At 42.5% G+C, this 23,833-nt stretch overlaps 2 protein-coding genes across 2 annotated transcripts; one reads left to right on the forward strand and one right to left on the reverse strand.

Annotated features, from left to right (window-relative positions):
• Window positions 1–5,590: 5,590 nt before the first annotated feature.
• On the forward strand, window positions 5,591–6,678 carry LOC109906340 (transcription factor HES-5). The gene is made up of 2 exons (XM_020504041.2): window positions 5,591–5,745; window positions 5,856–6,678. The coding sequence occupies exons 1-2, from the start codon at window positions 5,692–5,694 to the stop codon at window positions 6,288–6,290; spliced, it is 489 nt and encodes a 162-aa protein (XP_020359630.1). The 5' UTR covers window positions 5,591–5,691; the 3' UTR covers window positions 6,291–6,678.
• Window positions 6,679–11,801: 5,123 nt separating this feature from the next.
• On the reverse strand, window positions 11,802–21,075 carry aldh4a1 (aldehyde dehydrogenase 4 family, member A1). Its single transcript, XM_020490741.2, has 15 exons — window positions 20,898–21,075; window positions 19,491–19,584; window positions 19,252–19,344; window positions 18,835–18,882; window positions 18,580–18,735; window positions 18,278–18,427; window positions 18,046–18,120; window positions 17,716–17,903; window positions 17,515–17,588; window positions 16,134–16,330; window positions 15,889–15,936; window positions 15,626–15,778; window positions 12,602–12,723; window positions 12,252–12,370; window positions 11,802–12,050 (listed from the first exon to the last, which is right to left on the reverse strand). Exons 1-15 carry the CDS (start codon window positions 20,936–20,938, stop codon window positions 11,938–11,940), a joined length of 1,671 nt encoding a protein of 556 aa, XP_020346330.1. The 5' UTR covers window positions 20,939–21,075; the 3' UTR covers window positions 11,802–11,937.
• Between the last annotated feature and the right edge of the window lie 2,758 nt (window positions 21,076–23,833).

The following is a 23,833-nucleotide window of genomic DNA, read 5'->3' on the forward strand; positions in this document are numbered from 1 at the left end:
TGGAACAGTAGTGGAGAGGGTAGCAAGTTTTAAGTTCCTTGGCATACACATCACAGACAAACTGAATTGGTCCACTCACACAGACAGCATCGTGAAGAAGGCGCAGCAGCGCCTCTTCAACCTCAGGAGGCTGAAGAAATTCGGCTTGTCACCAAAAGCACTCACAAACTTCTACAGATGCACAATCGAGAGCATCCTGGCGGGGTGTATCACCGCCTGGTATGGCAACTGCACCGCCCTCAACCGTAAGGCTATCCAGAGGGTAGTGAGGTCTGCACAACGCATCACCGGGGGCAAACTACCTGCCCTCCAGGACACCTACACCACCCGATGCTACAGGAAGGCCATAAAGATCATCAAGGACATCAACCACCCGAGCCACTGCCTGTTCACCCCGCTGTCATCCAGAAGGCGAGGTCAGTACAGGTGCATCAAAGCTGGGACCGAGAGACTGAAAAACAGCTTCTATCTCAAGGCCATCAGACTGTTAAACAGCCACCACTAACATTGAGTGGCTGCTGCCAACACACTGTCAATGACACTGACTCAACTCCAGCCACTTTAATAATGGGAATTGATGGGAAATTATGTAAATATATCACTAGCCACTTTAAACAATGCTACCTTATATAATGTTACTTACCCTACATTATTCATCTCATATGCATATGTATATACTGTACTCTATATCATCGACTGCATCCTTATGTAATACATGTATCACTAGCCACTTTAACTATGCCACTTTGTTTACATACTCATCTCATATGTTATACTGTACTCGATATCATCTACTGTATCTTGCCTATGCTGCTTTGTACCATCACTCATTCATATATCCTTATGTACATATTCCTTATCCCCTTACACTGTGTATAAGACAGTAGTTTTTTGGGAATTGTTAGTTAGATTACTTGTTCGTTATTACTGCATTGTCGGAACTAGAAGCACAAGCATTTCGCTACACTCGCATTAACATCTGCTAACCATGTGTATGTGACAAATAAAATTGGATTTGATTTGATTTGATTTGGTCTGGCTCGGATGCCATGGTGCCAGGACCGGCTGGTACCCCAACACACACTGAAAAGGGGACACGTGAGTGGCGTAGTGAGTTCTGGGCCATTTCAGCCCAGGGAATGTATCGTGCCCACTCCCCTGGCCGATCCAGGCAATACAACCGCAGGAACCTACCCACCTCCTGGTTCACTCTCTCCACCTGCCCATTACTCTCAGGGTGATAACTGGAGGTCAGGCTGACAGAGACCCCCAAACGTTCCATGAACGCCCTCCATACCCGAGACGTGAATTGGCATCTCTACTCCCAGACGGACCCCCCCAGCACCGATCAGACGTGTGTCCTCTCCGACCACAGTTGGTGCAGGGAAGGCCTCCTCCTCCGGTACCCCTCGGCGCAGCCCCTCCCAACTCCATCGGAATGGGCCTGGAGGGGCTGGGTGGTGGAACGCACAGGACCCTCTCTGAACGCCCGCGGGCAGCCAGCAGATTGTCCAGTCGAATGGACATGTCAATCAGCTGATCCAGTGACAGAGCGGTGTCCCGACACGCTAACTCCCGGCGGACGTCCTCTCGGAGACTACACCTGTAGTGGTCCATAAGGGCCCTGTCGTTCCACCCAGATCCTGCTGCCAAGGTCCGGAACTCCAGCGCGTAATCCTGGGTGCTCCTCCTCTCCTGCCTGAGATGAAATAGTCGTTCTCCCACCGCTCGGCCGTCTAGAGGGTGATCAAACACTGCACGGAAGCGGCGGGAAAACTCTGGGTAGTGCTCCCGCGCTGAGTCTGGGCCATTCCAGACTGCGTTCGCCCACTCCAGAGCACGACCCGTGAGGCAGGAGATGAGGACACTCACCCTCTCCGCTCCTGAGGGAGTGGGTCTGACGGTGGCCAGGTATAGCTCCAGCTGAAGCAAAAACCCCTGGCAACCCGCCGCCGCTCCATCATAAGCCCTCGGTAGCGTCAGACGGAGGGTGCTGGAGTCGGGAGATGGGGAGTCCGGAGCCCGGGGGTGCCGAAGGTGGAGAGAGGAGACCACTCCTCTCCCATCAGTCCATTCTCTCCATCACTTGATCCATCGCGGATCCGATCCGATGGAGGACGGTGGTGTGGTGGAGAACCCGTTCCTCCATCGATGGGAGAGGGTTGGCTGCTGCTCCTGCTGACTCCATTCAATTTGTGGTGCGGGATTCTGTAATGCTCCGGGTGTCGTGGGTGTGGAGTCAAACGCAGGAGACAGAGAGTGCAATGCTGTGCTTCTTCCCGGGAAGGGAAACCACCCTCGGTCGGACTCGTGACAGATCCGAAAATGGCGGAGCCTCCGGAGGCATACAGAAGCCAAAATGACCTCCGTACTGCATCGTTGTGCGCCACCCAAATTTCGTAAAAATAGCTCCACATTGACATGATTGGTTGATGGTAGGTGAGGGCAAGGGGTCCTGTATAAACACAAACTCACTTCCTTGACAACTTCCTTCACAGCAACTCTGCTCAACAGCTCTGTGCTGCTCCTCGAAGTGCAAGAAGTATGAATGCCCTGACTTCTGCAGAGGCCATATCCCTGTAAACGCTGTACGGCTAATTCAGACATCAGATTGACCATGCAGCATCTTTTATGCTTGATCTGAAAATGTGATCAGAGGCTCCGTATGGAGGGTGTGACACAACTGTGGAGGTTCTGGATCCATGCAGAGGCCAAATTGAGCTCTGTACTGCATAGCCGTACGCCTCCTAAATTTTGTAACAGTGCTTGCTGTTTGGGGTTTTAGGCTGGGTTTCTGTATAGCACTTTGTGATATCGGCTGATGATAAAAGGGCTTTATAAATACATTTGATTGATATAGCTCGGCTTAGACATTAATTGGTTGATGGTAGGTGGGGGCGGGAGGTCCTGTATAAACACAAATTCACTTCTTTGACAACTTCCTTCAAAACAGCTCTGCTCAACAGCTCTGAGAAAGAAGTATGAATGCCCTTACGTCAGCAAAGGCTGTACACTACATGACTACAAAAGTATGTGGACACCAGCTCATCGAACCTCATTCCAAAATCATGGGCATTAATTTGGAGTTGATACAACATCCTCCACTCTTCTGGGAAGGCTTTCCACTAGATGTTGGAACAGTGTGTTCTCCTGGCATCCTCCAAACCCAAATTCGTCAGTCGGACTCCCAGATGGTGAAGCGTGATTCATCACTCCAGAGAAGGCATTTCCACTGCTCAAGAGTCCAGAGTTCAATGGCGGCCAGCCGAAGCTTGTCATTGCACATGGTAGTTTTAGACTTGTGTGCAGCTGCACGGCCATGGAACCCCATTTCATGAAGCTGTCGGCGAACAGTTCTTGTGCTGACGTTGCCTCCAGAGGCAGTTTGTAACTGTCCTATTCTGTGAGCTTGTATGGCCTACCACTTCGCGACTGAGCCATTATTGTTCCTAGAAGTTTCCACTTCACAATAACAGCACTTGTTGGAAAGGTGGCATCCTACTGTATGAAGGTGCCACGTTGAATGTCACTGAGCTCTTCAGTAAGGCCATTCTACATCCAGTGTTTGTCTATGGAGATTGCATGGCGGTGTGCTCGATTTTATACACTTATCTGCAATGGATGTGGCTGAAATAGCCAAATCCACTAATTTGAAGGGGTGTCTACATAATTTTGTATTTATTTATTTAATCTTTATTTAACTAGGCAAGACAGTTAAGAACAAATTCTTATTTACAATGACAGCATACCCAGGCCAAACCTTCCCCTAACCTGGATGATGCTGGGCCAATTGTGCACCGCCCTATGGGACTCCCGATCATGGCCGGTTGTGATACAGCCCGGGATCGAACCAGATGCACTACGATGCAGTGCCTTAGATGAAAAAGATGCATATAAATGCATATAAACCCTGGATTGCCATGCTATGTATTGGCCATTGAGAGGCTTTGAAGCCACCTGTCGGCCATATTGACACTCCAGTAGGGGCAGTCCTCCATAGAAATTAATGGAATTTTACAGTGTTTCAACTAAATGTTTCAGGGGCAAAATTAAATGTATTAAAATATCTTTTGTTGTTGTGGGGACAGTAACACAAGTAATTATACTTGAAGGAAAATGTTTATAGACAGACAGACAGACAGACAGACAGACAGACAGACAGACAGACAGACAGACAGACAGACAGACATATAATTTAAAAGTATACATTAAGTTGTCTGTAACATAATACATGTGACAAAAATTAATGTAGACATTAATAAATGCATTTCTATAACTTCCAAAATATTTTTACAATGCTGGGGGAGTGCCAAGATGGCGGCACGGTGGCTTCAACACAGTGCACCCAAATAGTATTCTAGTGGATTTATAAATCATTTGGGGGAAACAGGTCTTGTAAAGTTCACCCGAGCTGACAGAGGTTTCCCGCGCACAGAAGCCAGCTGCTCCTCTCTTCAAAAACTAATCCTGTAGACTGTGTTGTTCCAACTTTCCCACAGCACACTTTCAACAGAGCAACAATGGAAGTGTGCCTTTCTCAATACCGCATTACTCACGGTCCTCAATGAGGCATCTAATTCCCAAGGGGCCATATGGAAAAATATTATGTTGATACATTGTTGACCAATTCCTGAAAAAAAATGAACTAAGAGAAAATAGTAGTTTACAAAGGTTCACATAAGCTATCAGACTGTTTCTGTATATCCTATATCGAAAAAATATATAATTACAGTGACAACATACATATATATAATAATAGTAAAAATAATAACAATTTATTTTAATTTTATTTCACCTTTATTTAACCAGGTAGGCAAGTTGAGAACAAGTTCTCATTTACAATTGCGACCTGGCCAAGATAAAGCAAAGCTGTTCGACACATACAACAACACAGAGTTACACATGGAATAAAACAAACATACAGTCAATAACACAGTATAAACAAGTCTATATACGATCTGGGCAAATGAGGTGAGATAAGGGAGGTAAAGTAAAAAAAAGGCCATGGTGGCGAAGTAAATACAATATAGCAATATAACAACAACAACAATAAGATGAAGAACAATAATAATAATAATAGTTTTAGAATAACATAATTATAAGCCTACATTTATTATAATACTGTTGTAAATATTTTTATTATAATACAATAGTAGGCCTTGTAAGAGTTGCTATTAGAATCCTAATAATATGCGCATTTGAAATATGTTGTAAGGTTGAATGAATTCATCAAAATAACTGATTTATCCCCAAAAATGCGGTAAAAAGCAGTAAGGTCCCTTGATACTGAATAATCTTCTGGGTGACCATTCACTTATTCAGGACTTGTTTTCCCGCCTTTTGGTCTGAGTCTTTCATGAGAATGATGCAACATCTTGGAATGCAGTTGCAAGCAACAGAGTCAACTACTTCTCAGCACTCTTTTATTGCACACTCCACCTGTTCCCTTGGGACACGCTCATTGTCCTGAGGCAATAGACAGTCAATTTAGCATGAAGTAATTGAAGCCTCTTCATTGTACTGTCTGCGTTCCTGATTGGCCAGCAAGTGTGTGAAACTCCTGTCAAACTGAGACCCACACGGGTTTACAGTGTGATGAGTGTATAAATACAGAAGCCCTGTCGAGATGGACAAACCACAGTTCTAACATCCGACGACTATCTACCAAGAACAAACAACTGACCGACAGCAATGGCTCCTGTCAATATTTGCGACATGGTGATGACCACGAAAGATAAAATCAAAGTAAGTACAAATAGGCTACCTCTATCTTCATCAATTTAATACGTTATGTTTGAATTTTAACATGATTTTTAAAATACAATTAAACTAATCAGATCCTTTATTTTCTCCAGCTTAGAAAACCAGTGGTGGAAAAGATGCGCCGAGACCGCATTAACAGCAGCATCGAACAGCTCAAGACACTCCTCAAAACCGAACTTCAAGCACACCAACCCAACTCGAAACTGGAAAAGGCTGACATTCTCGAGACAGCTGTGGTTTACCTGAAAGACAACAGCATGCGCCCTGCTGCTTCATTCAACGTAGCGTCACCTGTCCAAAGCTACGCGGAGGGATTCACCCGCTGCCTGGAGGAGACGCTGCGCTTCCTCTCAGCGAAAAACCAGCCGACTGGCTCACAACAGAAGCTTCTCAATCACTTCCATCGCGCTCAGAAACTCGGTGATAGAGTCGTGCTGAGTCCAAACCGCGCAACGGTCCCTCACAACAGCAGCACTCCGAAACGTGTCACCCCAGGTGGAAGAGGGCCCATGTGGAGACCCTGGTGATGCTCATAGCCTATTTGGAGACTTTCAGTAATTAAACTTTCGATGTCAAAACCAGATAATATTTTGGTCTAGCACGACCCTGTATGCTCTCTTCTTGTTGGAAATTATTCTTCCCTATACAATTTTATCTTTTGTTCGTAAAATATAAAATTATTGTTATTCTTCTGTGTAGAATATCCTCTATTGTGCATGTATTATTAACTTTACAATTGCGAAGTAAAATGTTTTTACATATTGTAAAATATATTATTATAATATATTGGTGTATCTATTTCTGGGAAAATACCTCAGCCCTATGTTGCTGAATTGTAATTTGTCCTGAAAGAAACTGTGATTGGAACATTGTCTATCACATTGATGTGGCAATATTCCCAATAAATAAATGAAATGACAATTTATGTATGAATCTCTAACTATTGTATAGTCTAACCATGCTTTGTAGACACAACACTTAGGCTACAACTCAGCAGAGCACATACAATAAAGTGGCACCTGAGGGTCAGGTATGTGATTTGACGTCATGGAATGAAAAGACAATGTTACACATTACAAAATTATCTACCAATAGGCCTACACAATTATTTAGACCTAGTAATACTTTAGATAATGACTTGGGTAAATGAAGCCATGCCAATCTACAGGTGGTCTTCTCATTTTCTACTGAAAATCCAAATCTTATATTGTGTAAAGCTCATTCTTTTTAAGAGCTGAGGGCATTAATTACTCCCCGGTAATTTCGTGGTTCTTGTTTGCAGTGGTCTATTTTTCTAATATAACCCGACCAGAAGAGCCTCTAAATGTGTTGTCACTCCAGAAGCGGCAGAAGGTTGATTTTGGGCGGGAGAATGAAGGCATGAATGACTCGAGTCTGTTGAGTAAACATTTTCAAATTGAATGGTACAGCTGCTGTTTAGAACACAAAAGCTAGCACAGCCGCCTCCGGAAAGCCCTACCTAACCTGCAACCTGAGCTGCTTTCCCACAGTCGCCCATTCAGAACTCAATTAGAAGTGTGTGTCGAATTTCGCTCCAACATTCTCAATCCCACGCATGGCATTTTATTGCTGGTATGAGGCCATAAGGTAAAAAAAGGAATCTGATAAAAATCTCCATGTGAATATGGCATAAACCTGAAATGTACAACAATACCATAAACAGTTGGATATGACCAGTGAATATTAATAGGCCTACTGATCATTGAAGGGAAGAATGGACATCATATAATTCAAAGGGTGATGGGGATTTATTTGAAGCATCACACATTGAGCTCTCCCAATTGTGCTGCATAACAGACATAATGTTATTCCATAAATCTGCATAACAATGCCTTCCACTGCAGTATGTATCACAAATTAGATCAGCCCCTGGAATACTTGGCGTAATTTTGTAATGACACTATAAAGTACCCAGGATTTGTCCTGAATAATTTTGACATGATTATACTTCAGACTTCTTTCAATATGAATAGTAGGTCAACACTTCATTTGTAGTCCAGTACAGATGGTTTGGAAATGTTCAACTAATGAGTTTCAAATATGCTTGTGAAGAGCTTAAAACATTAGGTTTGTTTAGATGATGGATCCGATCCATTTCTTTCTATTTCCCTCTAGGTAATCAGCACCATTGCCTACGCCTGCACATTGGCTCTGGTTGTCTGATCTCATTACAATTCATAAACAGTGGAATAAGTTGTGATGAGAAAGTTGAGTATAAAAAGAGAGCAGGTTCTGTAGGCCTATACACTGAATGTACAAAACATTAGGAACACCTTACTAATATTGAGTTGCACCCCTCCCCCTTTGCCCTCAGAAAATACCCAATTCATTAGGGCGCGGATGGACTCTACAAGGTGTTGAAAGCATTCCACAGGGATATTGGCCCATGTTGACTCCAATGCTTACCACTGTTGTGTCAAGTTGGCTGGATGTCTTTTGGTTGGTGGACCATTCTTGATACACGTGAAACTGTTGAGTGTGAATAACCCAGCAGTGTTGCAGTTCTTGACATAAACCGGTGCGCTTGGCACCTACCACCATACCCCGTTCAAAGGTACTTAAATATTTTGTTTTCCCCATTCACATTCTGATTGGCACACATAAAGTACACAATCCATGTGTCAAGGCTTAAAGATCCATCTTTAACCTGTCTACTCCCATTCATCTACACTAATTGAAGTGGATTTAAAATGTGACATCAATAAGGGATCATAGTTTTCACCTGGATTCACTTGGTTAGTCTATGTCATGAAAAGAGCAGGTGTCCTTTATGTTTTGGTGTGTCAGGCAGGCAGTTCCCTTTCCCATGTCTACACTTACAGCACTGACGCTTGGCCTTGTGTGTGGAAGTGTCTCTCTAACACTTTGAACAATGGGAGAGCATGCCAGAGGCCCAGTAATGAGGTCTCCTCACATCTGACTTTGATGTGACAGGAGTGTGACACTAAAGACACCACAGTGAGTGTGACAAGGTAGTGTGCTGGGACACACTCCAACAACAGGCAGTAAAAACCTCAGATTTGTACTTTGACACCTCAGTGTGGAACAGTGCGCCCATTTCCCACTGGTCACATTCATTTCAACTCGTCAAATTGGTTAAAGAAACTGAAGGAACACCAACTTAAAAATGTGTCAGTCTCATTAACAATAAGAAATGGTCAAGCAAGCCACATTCAGAAACAAAAAGAAGACATTAAAAACAAGTTTAATATCATTTCTGAAATTATGAAAATGTATAATAATGCTAATTCAATTAAGGTAAATCCCTAATATTGCCAATATAGGCACAATAGACGACAAATAATTTATATTAACATTTAACAGAAAACACATTTATGAAAATATATCCTCATCAACTTTTGTTTTAAAAGCAAGATGACATGAAATTGAGATTTAGACTGAGCAATCATATGCAGTTGAAGCATATATTTTTTTAAATGGACAAACACTCAGTAAAATTTGAAAACAGTTAGTGTGCTGTTGCTGAAATAAACCTGATTAGATGGCAAAGCAGGGTTTAAGTAACAAGGCAATGGCACCCTCAAAGCCAGATACTGTAGGCCAAGCCATAGCTCAAGTGTAACAAGTGCATCACCTTCCTATCAGAGACAGTCAGGGGGTTGAGTATTACAGTGCGATAACACAGCAAACCAAAACACAGTGAGGAAAACCACATTATTGCAGTTTCGATACACACAACCATGTTTACTGAATATAGGTTAAGAAGGATGGTTAGTAAGGACTTTTTTAGCACCAAAAATGGATGGTAGTAAAAGCCATCCTCTTTTTTTACAGTCATAAGGAACAGAAAACCTCAAATGATAAACATTGGGTTTTCATACTTGTACCGTAGCGGTCATGAAATATTATCGAAACGTTGGGTGATTGTTTTTGTCATGGCAGATGGTCAGCTAATACTTACAATATATAGTGAGTTTTGTATAATAGAAATACAGCAGGACATGTGAAACAGTGACAACTTAACAGCCTCAGGACCAGTCAGTACTGAGATTGTCAGAAACGGAGGCTCAGATACAGCAGTCATTTAATTAAAAACAGAAGACTGATTCATCAGAACTAATAGTAAATATCTGTAGAATCTATGGTAGACCAAACAGTTTAACTACAGTACCAGTCAAAAGTTTGGACACAAGTACTCATTCAAGGCTTTTTCTTTATCATCACTTTTCTACATTGTAGAATAACAGAAGACATCATAACTATGAAATAACACATATGGAATCAGGTAGAAACCAAAAGTGTAAAACAAATCAAAATATATTTTTCATCTGGAATTGCATTCCAATTAACAGGTGTGCATTAAAAGTTCATTTGTGGAATTTCTTTCCTTCTTAATGCGTTTGAGCCAATCAGTTGTGTTGTGACAAGGTAGGGGTGTTGTGACAAGGTAGGGGTGTTGTGACAAGGTAGGGGTGTTGTGACAAGGTAGGGGTGGTACACAGAAGATAGCCCTATTTGGTACAAGACCAAGTCCATATTATGGCAAGAACAGCTCAAATAAGCAAAGAGAAACAACAGTCCATTATTACTTCCAGGTCTGTCAATCTGGAAAATTTCAATAACTTTCAAAGTTTCTTCAAGTACAGTCACAATAACCATCAAGCGATATGATGAAACGGGCTCTCATGAGGACTGCCACAGGAAAGGAAGACCCAGAGTTACTTCTGCTGCAGAGGATAAGTTCATTAGAGTTAACAGCCTCAGAAATTGCAGCTCAAATAAATGCTTCACAGAGTTCAGGCATATTTCAACATCAGGCCTTCATGGCCGAATTGCTGCCAAGAAACCACTACTAAAGGAACACCAATACGAAGAAGAGACTTGCTTGGGCCAAGAAACCCAAGCAATGGACATTAGAACAGTGGATCTGTCCTCTGGTCTGATGAGACCAAATTTGAGATTTTTGGTTCTACCCACCTTGTCTTTGTGAGATGCAGAGTAGGTGAACGGATGATCTCCTCATGTGTGGTTCCCACCGTGAAGCATGGAGGTGGTGTGATAGTGCTTTGCTCAGTGATTTATTTAGAATTCAAGGCACACTTAATCAGCATGGCTCCCACAGCATTCTGCAGTGATACGCCATGCTATCTGGTTTGCGAATAGTGGAACTATCATTTGTTTTTTAACCGGACAATGATCCAAAACACACATCCGGGCTGTGTAAGGGATATTTGACCAAGAAGGAGAGTGATGGTGCTGCATCAGATGACTAGGCACCACAATCACCCAACCTCAACCCAATTGAGATGGTTTGGGATGAGTTGGACCGCAGAGTGAAGGAAGAGCAGCCAACAAGTGCTCAGCACATGTTTGAACTCCTTCAAGACTGTTGAAAAATCATTCCTCGTGAAGCTGGTTGAGAGAATGCCAAGAGTGTGTAAAGCTGTCATCAAGCCAAAAGGTGGCTATTTTGAATGACTTTAAATATATTTTACTTTGTTAAACACTTTTTTGCTTACTACATGATTCCATGTGTGTTATTTCATAGTGATGAAGTATTCACTATTATTCTACAATGTAGAAAATAGTTTAAAAAATGAATAAAAACCCTTGAATGAGTAGGTGTGTCCAAACTTTTGACTGGTAAAGTCTGTGGATCCATGGGACGTTTCATAGTGCCATTCTTCTGTACAGCTAGCAGGCCATCTGATCTGGCTCAGCTCCTGCTGATCTCATGAAGTGCCAGAGAGGGGCACCTTTGCTCCCCCTTTTAATTTAGAACGGCTAATAGAGCATTTCCCCAACTCGGTCCTCGGAACCTCAAGGGGTGCATGTTTTGGTTTTTGCCCTAACACTACACAGTTGATTTAAAATAATCCAAGCTTGATTAGTTGATTATTTGAATCAACGGTGTAGTGCTAGGACAAAAACGTGCAGCCCTTGGGGTCCGAGGACCAGGTTGGGGAAACCCTGAGCTAATAATTACATTTGTACTTGTGTCTAGCTTCAGTGCAGGCTTGTAAGGGCTAAAAAGGACTAAAACTTGGACGAGTAAGGAGAGGGGTTCCCCTCTTCATTTCATTGTAAGTCTTGACTGGAGAGAGGGATAGGAGAAAAAGCCAACAGATTCCTCTACAAAGCTAGGATTGGATGAGGGCCACATGGTTGGGGAGGGGGTACAGTACTGTCTTTTTAACCCATGTATGGGTACTTCCATTCTTTGAGCGGGACGTGGGTGGCCTTGACCACCTGTGGGGATGTCCATCGCAGGACGTAGTGAGGACCACCAGGTTTGTCATTGGTACCTATGCAGACAAGAATGTTCACGTTTTAGCTGTCATAAGTGCTTATATTCATCCTATTTCATATGAATGAAAATGATGTTGGCAGAAGGCATTATGTCAGACACAGAGAGCTCATCAGGAGTCATGAAAAGTCCTGCTTCATAGAACTGTTGACAGTCAAATGAATATCAAAGCTTTGGAGTGGTGTGTGGGTCATTTTACCTGAAGCTCTGGCGCCACCAAATGGCTGCTGGGCGACAATCGAGCCGGTGGACTTGTCATTCACGTAGTAATTTCCTGCAGCGTTCCTCAAGGCCTTAGCTGCCTCATCTACAACATTCCTGGAACAAATATGATTAAAGGATTAGGACGTTTTCTTGACAAGTGTCAATTTCTGTGTAAAGTCAAATCTATTAACAATGAGCAGATCATAGTAGGCATGGTTGGCATCCATAATAAATCTGAAAAGTTAAGGGATAACTATATTATGTTCAGTCTTCATGGAGCAAGCAACCCTTTCACAGTAAAATTATGCCACACCATAAAAAAACAGATGGAGTGTTCTAACTTACTTGTCAAGAGCGAAGACCGCTCCTGTCAGGGCGTATGGTGATGTGTTGTCTATAAGGTTAAGAACCTCCTTGTAGTTGTTCTCAGGGTAAACATAGACAGACAGAACTGGGCCAAAGATTTCCTACAGGACGTTCATCGAGAACAGAGTTAAGAAAGTTAGTTATACATTCCTATATTAATTGACCTACCTTAATTATTAATTACCTTAATTAAAAAAGAAAAGCTGAAATTTCTTGAGTCAATAATTATTCAACCTCTTATGGCATACCTAACTATGTTCAGGAGTAAAAATGTGCTTAACTAGTCACATAATACAGCTGAATTCAGAAGTTTACATTACACTTTAGCCAAATACATTTAAAAACTCAGTAGAGAATGATTTCAGCTTTTATTTCTTTCATCATATTCCCAGTGGGTCAGAAGTTTACATACACTCAATTAGTATTTGGTAACATTTCCTTTTAATTGTTTAACTTGGGTAAAAATGTTTCGAGTAGCCTTCCACAAGCTTCCCACTATAAGTTGGGTGAATTTCGGCCCCCAGAGCTGGTAACTGAGTCAGGTATGTAGGCCTCTTTGCTCACACTCGCTTTTTCAGTTCTGCCCACAAATTTTCTGTAGGATTGAGGTCAGGGCTTTGTGATGGCCATTTGCCACAACTTTGGAAGTATGCTTGGGGTCACTGTCAATTTGGAATACCCATTTGCGACCAAGCTTTAAGTTCCTGACTGATTTCTTGAGATGTTGCTTCAATATATCCACATAAATTTAATTCCTCATATTTTGTGAAGTGCACCAGTCCCTCCTGCAGCAAAGCACCCCCACAACATGATGTAACCACCCCCACGCTTCACAGTTGAGATGGTGTTCTTCTGCTTGCAAGCCTCCCCTTTTTCCTCCAAACATAACAAATGGGCATTATGGTCAAACAGTTATATTTTTGACCAGAGGATATTTCTCCAAAAAGTATCATCATTGTCCCCATGTGCAATTGCAAACCATAGTCTGGCTTTTTTCTGGCGGTTTTGGAGCAGTGGCTTCTGCCTTGCTGTGTGGCCTTTCAGGTTATGTCGATATAGGACTCGTTTTACTGTGGATATAGATACTTTAGTATCTGTTTCCTCCAGCATCGTCACAAAGTCCTTTGCTCTGGGATTGATTTGCACTTTTCTCACCAAAGTACTTACCTCTAGATGACGGAACGCGTCTCCTTCCTGAGCGGTATGAAGGCTTCTTGGTCCCATGGTGTTTATACTTGTGTACTATTGTTTGTACAGATGAACGTGGTACCTTCTGGCATTTGGAAATTGCTCCCAAGGATGAACCAGACATGTGGAGGTATACAATTTTTTTCTGAGGCCTTGGCTGAATTCTTTTGATTCTCCCGTGATGTCAAGCAAAGAGGCACTAAGTTTGAAGGTAAGCATTGAAATGCATCCAATTGACTCAAATTATGTCAATTAGCCTATGACATCATTTCCTGGAATTTTCCAAGCTGTTTAAAGGCACAGTCAACTTAGTGTATGTAAACTTCTAACCCACTGGAATTGTGATACAGTGAATTATAAGTGAAATAGTCTTAAACAATTGTTGGAAAAAATGACTTGTGTCCTGCACAAAGTAGATGTCCTAACTGACTTGCCGAAACTATAGTTTATTAACAAGAAATTTGTGGAGTGGTTGAAAAATTAGTTTTGACTACCTCATCTCTGTACCCCACACATACAGATAATTGTAAGGTTCCTCAGTCGAGCAGTGAATTTCAAACAGATTCAACCACAAAGACCATGGAGGTTGTTCTTATGCCTCGCAAAGAAGGGCACCTATTGGTAGATAGGTAAAAATGATTGAATATCCCTTTGAGCATGCTGACGTTATTAATTAAATGGGCAAATGTTGCACAATCCAGGTGTGGAAAGCTCTTAGAGACTTACCCAGAAAGACTCACAGCTGTAATCACTGTCAAAGTTGCTTCTACAAAGTATTGACTTAGGTGTGCAAATACTTCTGTCAATTAGATATTCCTGTATTTCAATTGGCAACATTCGTTATAAATAATCACTTTTTCATTATGGGGTATTGTGTCTAGATGGGTGAGAGAAAAAAACTATTTCATCAATTTTGAATTCAGGCTGTACCAACAAAATGTGGAAAAGGTCAAGGGGTATGAATACCTTCTGAAGGCATTGTACATGTATATAAATTAATCCAAGCACTTAGCCCTCAGCCTGACTGCTGGCCTCAGTTAAAATTGATAAAATAATCCTGCTCCTTTTCTCCATAAGACAGCAATATCTATTAGACAAGGATAAATGAACAAGTCAGTCATTTTCAGCAATTCAAACCAAACGGAGTCTGTCAAGTAATTCTGACATGTTCGGTATGTATGTCTGGTATAACTCTGGTAGGTTGGTTCAAAGAAGTGAGAACACATGGTTCTCAGATGAGATCTTTCAACTGGAAATGTTATGTAGTAGGTATGTGTGGTAGGCCAGTTAGTCAGCACACAGTCAGGCCACAGTTACACATCCCACCCCTTGGGGAAAGTGGCACTCTGGGCCATTCAACGAAGCTCAGGTATGCATAAGAAGTCTTTGGTGTGTGCACAGGTGGGGGGATTACCAAGCTAATCAGCTAAACGAGGTTTATCTACTGACCAACAGAGCTTTTGGATCTTCTGTTTGACATGCCCTTTTGGAGTTTTTAAATCACCAACCTTACATCAACGACCCCCTTGTGCTGGCCCGACCAGTCACGCTGGAACTGTCCACCCAGATCCCCAGTAAGCAAACACTCTGTTCCCAGGCACAACCACACCCAACCCGGACCGCACATTCATACTTTCACAGTAATGCACCTGCCTAGTCAGGTTACAGAACAATTAGGCAAGCGTAGGGCCCCTACACACAACAAGTATAGTATCACAGTAGGTTGTCTAATCGGGTCCATAACAGAGTCACATTATGAAGTTCTATAGGCTAACAGTGATGGGGAAAGAAGTGATCTACAATATCAAGTCTTACCTCGGCCATGATGGCTTCCTGTGGGTCTGTGCTCTCAATGATGGTCGGCTCCACAAAGTAACCCTTCTTGTCATCACAGTGGCCCCCAGCAATTATGTTCAACTTAGGGGATGACTTGGCATGGTCCAACCACTTCTTAATACGAGCAAAGGACTAAAAGAAGAAGAAATCATTTTGAAAATATAAACATTAATCTTGTTCAGAAGTAATAAAGCTGGTTCTAATCAAGCATACAGTGTGGTGAAAATGTCACAGTACTGTACCTTGTCATCAATCACAGCAGAGAAGAATGTACTCCAGTCCTCCACAGGCTAGACAGGGGAGACAGAAAGACACTTAACAACAACCTGACATCGAATGAACACTTACAGTACAAACTTCAACGGTTTTAAAGAACCGCTACAGCAGAACAACTCAACTGGCTGTATCTATTCCCACCAAAATAACCCTAGTGCCAGTCACTGATGAAACTGACAGTCCTCAGAGCTAAGGTCAGTTGCCCACTCACGTCTCCAACTTTGAGCTGCTTGTGGATGTCCAGGAGCCCCTGTTTGATCTGGGGCCACAGGGAGTCTGGTACATACATCCTGGAGCAGGCTGAGCACTTCTGCCCTCCGTACTCAAACGCAGAGCGGATGGTCCCAGTCACCACACTCCGCACATCCGCAGACTTGTGCACAAAGTGGAAGTTCTTACCGCCGCATTCTGAAAGACATGACAGATGAGAACGTCAGTGAAGCAATGTGTAAAGAGTGATATAGGTTAGGGATGTGACAAATGGACAATTTAAACAGCTAATAAAACCATAATTATAGTGGCGCAGAGGTCTAAGGCACTGCATCGCAGTGGTCTAAGGCACTGCATCGCAGTGGTCTAAGGCACTGCATCGCAGTGGTCTAAGGCACTGCATCGCAGTGGTCTAAGGCACTGCATCGCAGTGTTGCGGCGTCACTACAGCCTGGTGTTCGATCCTAGTTTGTGTCACAAACGACCATGACCGGGAGTCCCATAGGGCGGCGCACTATTGGCCGGGGGGGCTTTACTTCGCTCATCGCGCTCTAGTGACTCCTTGTGGCAGGCCGGGCACCTGCAGGTTGACTTTGGTTGTCAGTTGAACAGTGTTTCCTCCGACACATTGGTGCAGCTGGCTTCTGGGTTAAGCGAGCTGGTGTTAAGTGTGGCTTGGCAGGTCATGTTTCGGACAACACATGACTCGACCTTCGCCTCCTAAGGTTCAGAATTTTTTAAACGGAGGAGAGTGATTAGTTGCCGTAGTTCCGAGAACACAAACACTTGCATCTTTCATAGCGAGCTAGCGAGGGATGAAGAGAAAGAGGACAGGCACAGTATAGGCAGCTCGACTACCAGGCAAACGGAGTCAGAATCGTGCACTTGGCCTAACTATTGGCAATCAAAAGCTGTATCTCACAATGGAATGTTGTATCGCAATATCAAGGCTTGAAATGTCTCTGAAATTAAGTAAAGCAGGGCCTATCATCAATGAATATGCTAAGAACAAAAAGCATTTAACAATCCCAATTTTGTTGAAGTGTTTTAACATTCACACCACAACATAGGCATAAGAATAAAGATGATATTCCCATGTAATGTTCAATGGACAGCTAATTAAACAGCTAGTGTGTTGCGGTGTATGGGCTGTACAGCTAGCGCCTGGCGGTGTACAGCTAGCGCCTGGCGGTGTACAGCTAGCGCCTGGCGGTGTACAGCTAGCGCCTGGCGGTGTACAGCTAGCGCCTGGCGGTGTACAGCTAGCGCCTGGCGGTGTACGTGCTGTACAGCTAGTGCCTGGCGGTGTACGGGCTGTACAGCTAGTGCCTGGCGGTGTACGGGCTGTACAGCTAGTGTGTGGCGGTGTTGCTCCAACCCACCTCCTCCCACCCGAGGGAAGTTCTTGTAGATATCCAGGTTCTGGGCCACTTGTTTCCACAGGCGCTTGAAGGTACTGAAAAAGATGAATGGGTTGTTAAGAAAATACAGGGGTTATCACACATTATGTGAAACTGGTCTAAATGAAAAGTGGCAGACAGTTTCAGGTTAATATACATAAACGTATACAGACAAACACATACGGGACACTGCCGGTAAAGTTGATGCCAGCCAGATGTTCAGAGGAAGTGATGGTGTCTCCAAACACTGGTCCGTCGGCTGGCACAAACTGGATGATGTTGGGGGGTAACCCTGACTCCCGCAGAACATTGTATACGGCGTAGCTAGCTGACATGGCTGTGTCGCTAGGCTTCCACAGAACTACATTACCCTGACAAACACAGAGCCAGGGCAAACAAAGAAAGTCCAGTTCAATTCAGACTATAACCAACAAAACACACAAGGAACTTAATGTCAAGTAAATTACAACTATAAGGAAATGTTTGTATTGTTGTTAGTAGGAGGGGACTTACCATGAGAGCAGGTGTACCTGCTAGGTTTCCACCAATTGCAGTGAAGTTAAATGGGGCGACAGCAGCTACAAAACCCTATAGTTAAAGGGGAAATAAAAGTGTTGACATAAAAAGTCCTGGAATATAAGAGTTACAGAAATCAATCCTAACATATCCCCAAGTATACAGGTTTTTGTCTGTGACTGACTATTATTAAATTGAACAGATAATGCTAGGACCAGTGAGTGCTCACCTCCAGCCCACGGTAGAGCATGGTGTTGGTGCTACCATCACTGTCCAGGGGCTGCTGGCTCTCCAGTTCAACAGCGTGCTTCGCATTGAAACGGAAGAAGTCTATTAGCTCTGCAGCCGCATCAATCTCTGCCTGCACCACTGTTTTGCCCTAGAAAAAAAGGAAAAAATATGAAATAGAAAGCAGAGGGGATGAATATCACTCAATTTAAACACAGGAGATCCCCTTGGTGATATTCAACAATACCACAAATATACAGTAAGACTATGAAAACCCCATGGAGGCTAAATAGTTCACTGTACCTGGCCTATCATGGTCTTGGCCAGAATCTCAGCTCTCTTAGGTCCACTGATGATGTCAGCAGCCTTAAAGAGGACCTGGGCTCGGTCCTGGATGGGTTTCAGGTCCCATTCTCTCCTCGCCGCCACAGAGGCTAAGATAGCTTTGTTGAGCAGGTCCTGTATCAATCATACCGAGGTAACACCATCCAGTCATGTCATGTAAATCTTGGAAAATGTCTGACACATAAAAACAGAAGAATTGTACTCTTAGTTTACCTTGTCAGCATAGCAAAACTTGGCCAGTTTGTGTGAGTGGTTGAAGGGCTTTGAAAATAAAATTACAATCGGTTATAATACCTTCAGGAAATAAAATGTTAAAAAAAGTGTGGTACTGGTCTTTATCAAAAGGTAGAAATAACAGGCAGGCCTCCAGCAAAGTAGTATGTTAGTTTATGATAGCCAATGGATCTTATCAGAAACAGAAGAAAACACACAGCTGATAACCCAACGGTTTTACAGTCATTTACAGTTTGACAGGCCTTGAATGCTTCGGTTTGGATTAGACAGTATGCTGTGTATCTGAGCAGCAGTGTGAGTGAAAAGTGAGAGATTCAGTCTCCAGGCTCCCATATTTGCAGGCAGCATGGAGCAATAGTTTGCTCAGATTAGGGACATGCTGTTGACTCTACTCACTGATAGCTGGTATCTGATGTCTTTGGTCCACACATGTTCATCTCCAACCACACAGGGAATCTCCTCTGTCTTCCCCTTCAGGTCATCCAGGGCCTATCACACACACACACACACACACACACAATTATTGTGCCCCACCTTTTAGAGAGATGACCTTGTTGTAGGTCACAAAGGGCATATACTGAATGGTGCAGGTGGATGTTGCTTGAGAGTGTGTGCATGTATGATTGTGTGTGTACCTTCTGCAGCTCGGCTCTCTCTGGACTGCCCTCGTTGAATCCCAGGATGGGCTCATTCTTCACCTCAACAGCTGCACAGGGGAAGGTCCTGAAACTGCACACAAGCAGACACACATGCTAGGACCAATGCACACCAAGTGAAGACAGACATATGCATGCAGTAGATATTTCCACATAGTATCAGATTTCTGGATGGAATGTGTCTCATCCTGAAAAATGTGTTCCTCAATGTGTTATATTCCTATACCTGAGGTAGCCTACTGGCCATTCATTCTCTTAACCCTTTATACAGCTATGTTTTAATATGTTGATGGATAGGAATGAATGCCATTTAAGTTTATTTTGAGGCAAGTCCAAATCCTCACATTGTATAAATCAGGCACAATGCTTTGGACCCGAATAAGGTTTTACTGGCCATGTAGATTGTGGTCATGGTACAATGTTGAACTCAGTCTAATGAGTATACCGGTGGTCTCCATGCTGATTCCATCCTGCCTCTTCACTGCTACATGTTGGCAAGCTGCCGTCTTGTGTCAGCTGGAATAAGTCATTTACTAGAGGTAATTTCACATGAGTTATTCTGGCCGAGACTCCCTATAGCAGCAAGCAAACAATTGCAATAAGGCTTTTTTTCTTATTACACTCCTCTCTGTGAGTCAGGGTGAAGTGTCTATTTAAAAGTTATTTGTGGAAAAGTTACAACACCGCCAAACTAAACAGTCAGTGAAGGTCAGAGTTTCAAACCGGGGAGACAGGGGCTGGTATTCAAATATTTAAAATGGGTGATCTGGTGTACAAAAGACAACCTTATTAAATGTTTATTGATCTTCACCACCATAGACCTCTAAAGAGACTCAAAATTCCTATAATGTTTTAATTGGGGTTACTGCATAAACAAACATGAGTAGAAATTCAGGCAGCTGGCTTGCCCATATCAAGGTGTCTTGAGTCCATTTCTTGCAGAACACCAGTCCCACTTCAGGCTTTTAACTAACCAATTTTTTTTTAGCTCAAGTCATGTCACAATGCTGCTTGTTGAATGAATGTGCACTTCCGCGAACTGTTACCTTCACGCACGCGCCTTGGAATGTTAACCAGAAGAAACAAAATCATGAAGAACTTATTTAAACTCATTTAGCTCGCGTTGAAAGGGTCTGGTGGCTGGCAAGGAAAGAAATTCTTAAATCATTACATAACACATTCAGCATTATTGCCTTTAATTTGAAGTTTATTTGTAATTGTCCTAATTGGCAAATTGTACAGTGTGGAAAAAAACGTTCTGGTTAAGCAACAATCATAAGTCAGAAATCGACTATCAACTACCGAAATAATGCAAATGACATTAGGCTACGAAAAGTCAAAGCTAAGGTAAGTTGGTATCGTGTATGTTAATGTGAAATTACATACCCCCTCCAAGAATGACACAATGCCGATCTCACACGCAGCATGTTTCAATGGAAAATATGTAGAGAGAAAGGGCAATCTAATAATAACACACTACTGCCAGCGATATAATGTATCAAGAACTGATAAGATACATCGAAACTGTCTGATATCTTGAGAATGTAGCCTACTGGTTACATGTATCGCGAGTTTAGAGGATTCAGGCTGTACCAATATCCGATAGGGAGCCCACCATCGTTATTACCATCATTGCATCTAAATTGTCACAGTATGTGATAGTGTTGCATCAGAAGAATAAATTACATCATTTACTCTTAAGATTTAGACTGTGAAGCTGTTTTAAAATCGTACTTGTTCATATTTCAAAGAAATAAGTATTGTAAACACACCTTTAATTTCCAGAATGAAACTTACTGGAGGCAAGGAGGGGCGAGTCTGTGAATAGCCATTTAGCGCTAAGGAGAAGACATCCCTAGCCAATCAGAGTAGCGCTGTCATGTCAGAATCGAGAAATTCTATTTCTGACTGATCAAATGTGTAGTGTACATCGTTTCTCTTGGAAGGTTATGTCCTTCGTCTTTTGCACAATTACGGATTTTCCCACTTAACCTGAATGTTTTTAATTGTGACAAATGTAGAGGATGTGTAGTCTACTGTTCCCCTACCTGTTTAGCTAAAACATTTTTTTTACTGCAAGTGTTGCAAAGCAATCCATATTTTGCTTCCCCTGCTATTCGGTGGAGGGTGTGTGCTTCAAGTCAGGGTATAAGGGTATAAGGGTCTCTTTTTCTAGTTTAAATGGATAAACATTCACAGGCAACACCATGGGCCAGAAAAGGTTTGAATACATTCGCCATGCTATCAATACAGCATAATTTCTGCTGTGTTCAAAACAACTTGGAAATCTCAGACTTCAGTGAGTTAATTAAAGACAAGTGGGAATACGTTTTGAACGGTCATCCAACTCGGGAGCTCGTGCCTCTTTCTAGACCTGAAGATCACCGACATGTTTCAATCTTGTTTTTTCCGGGTTCCCTGTTGTTTTGAAAGCACTATAAATCCAGAGAATGCCAGACTTTGATGAAAAGGTTCATGACAAAATGTGCCCACAAGAAGGACCACCTTCCTGTTCAAGTGAGCACAGCACAACGAGTCCAAAAATGTCTTATATGCTGCTGCATTAATTATGTAATATGCCAGGGAGGTATGTACAGTTGAAGTCGGGAAGTTTATACACCTTAGCCAAATACAGTTTCAAAAATTCTTGAGTCAATAATTATTCAACCACTGTTATGGCATACCTAAATTTGTCCAGGAGTACAAATGGACTTAACTAGTCACATAATACAGTTTAAAAACATAAATACATTTAAAAACTCAGTTTTTTTTACATTTAATCCTGGTAAAAAATCCCTGTTTTAGGTCAGTTAGGACCACTTTATTTTAAGAATGTGAAATGTCAGAAGAGTGATTTATTTCAGCAGAATTTGACATACACTCAATTAGTATGTGATAGCATTGCTTTTAAAATTGTTTAACTTGGGTCAAACGTTTTGGGTAGCCTTCCACAAGCTTCGCACAATAAATTGGGTGAATAATTTTCTATGGGATTGAGGTCAGGGCTTTGTAATGGTCACTCCAATACCTTAATTGTTTTCCTTAAGCCATTTTGCCACAACTTCGGAAGTATGCTTGGGGTCATTGTCCATTTGGAAGACCCATTTGCGACCAAGCTTTGACTTACTGATGTCTTGAGATGTTTCTTCAATATATCCACATACATTTCTTTCCTCATGATGACATCTATTTTGTGAAGTGCACCAGTCCCTCTTGCAGCAAAGCACCCCCACAACATGATGTAACCACCCCTGTGCTTCACGGTTGGGATGGTGTTCTTCTGCTTGCAAGCCTCCCCCTTTTTCCTCCAAACATAACGACAGTCATTATGGCCAAACAGTTCTGTTTTTGTTTCATCAGACCAGAGGACATTTCTCCAAAAAGTACAATCTTTGTCCCCATGTGCAGTTGCAAACCGTAGTCTGGCTTTTTTATGGCGGTTTTGGAGCAGTGGCTTCTTCCTTGCTGTGGGGCCTTTCAGCTTATGTCGATATAGGACTCGTTGTTACAGTGGATATAGATACTTTTGTACCCGTTTCCTCCAGCATCTTCACAAAGTCCTTTGCTGTTGTTCTGGGATTGATTTGCACTTTTCACACCGGAGTACGTTCATCTCTAGGAGACAGAACACATCTCCTTCCTGAGCGGTATGATGGCTGTGTGGTCCCATGGTGTTTATAGTTGCATACTATTGTTTGTACAGATGAAAATGGTACCTTCAGGCATTTGGAAATTGCTTCCAAGGATGAACCAGACATGTGGTCTACCATTTTTTTTCCTGAGGTCTTGGCTGATTTCTTTTGATTTTCCCATGATGTCAAGCGAAGAGGCACTGAGTTTGAAGGTAGGCCTTGAAATACATCCACAGGTACACCTCCAATTGAGGTTAGCCTATCAGAATCTTCTAAAGCCATCATCTTCTGGAATTTTCCAAGCTGTTTAAAAGCACAGTCAACTTAGTGTATGTGAACTTCTGAACCACTGGAATTGTGATACAGTTAATAAGTGAAATAATCTGTCTGTAAACAATTTTTTGAAAAATTATTTGTGTCATGCACAAAGTATATGTCCTAACCGACTTGCCAAAGCTATAGTTTGTTAACAAGAAATTTGTGGAGTGGTTGAAAAATGAGTTTTAATGACTCCAACCTAAGTGTATGTGAACTTCCGACTTCAACTGTTATACTGTAGCTAAGAAAGAAATACTAAGTGTGTGTTGTGTAGTAAGGTGTTAGTAGCCCATGTGCCTCACCCTAATAATTTGGTCCCTTTCCCCCTCATAACTTAGGCTGCTGTTCTGACTTGGTGGTGCACATGTAGCC

This window comes from Oncorhynchus kisutch, linkage group LG1 (assembly GCF_002021735.2).
Source record: "Oncorhynchus kisutch isolate 150728-3 linkage group LG1, Okis_V2, whole genome shotgun sequence".
Lineage (NCBI taxonomy): Eukaryota > Metazoa > Chordata > Actinopteri > Salmoniformes > Salmonidae > Oncorhynchus > Oncorhynchus kisutch.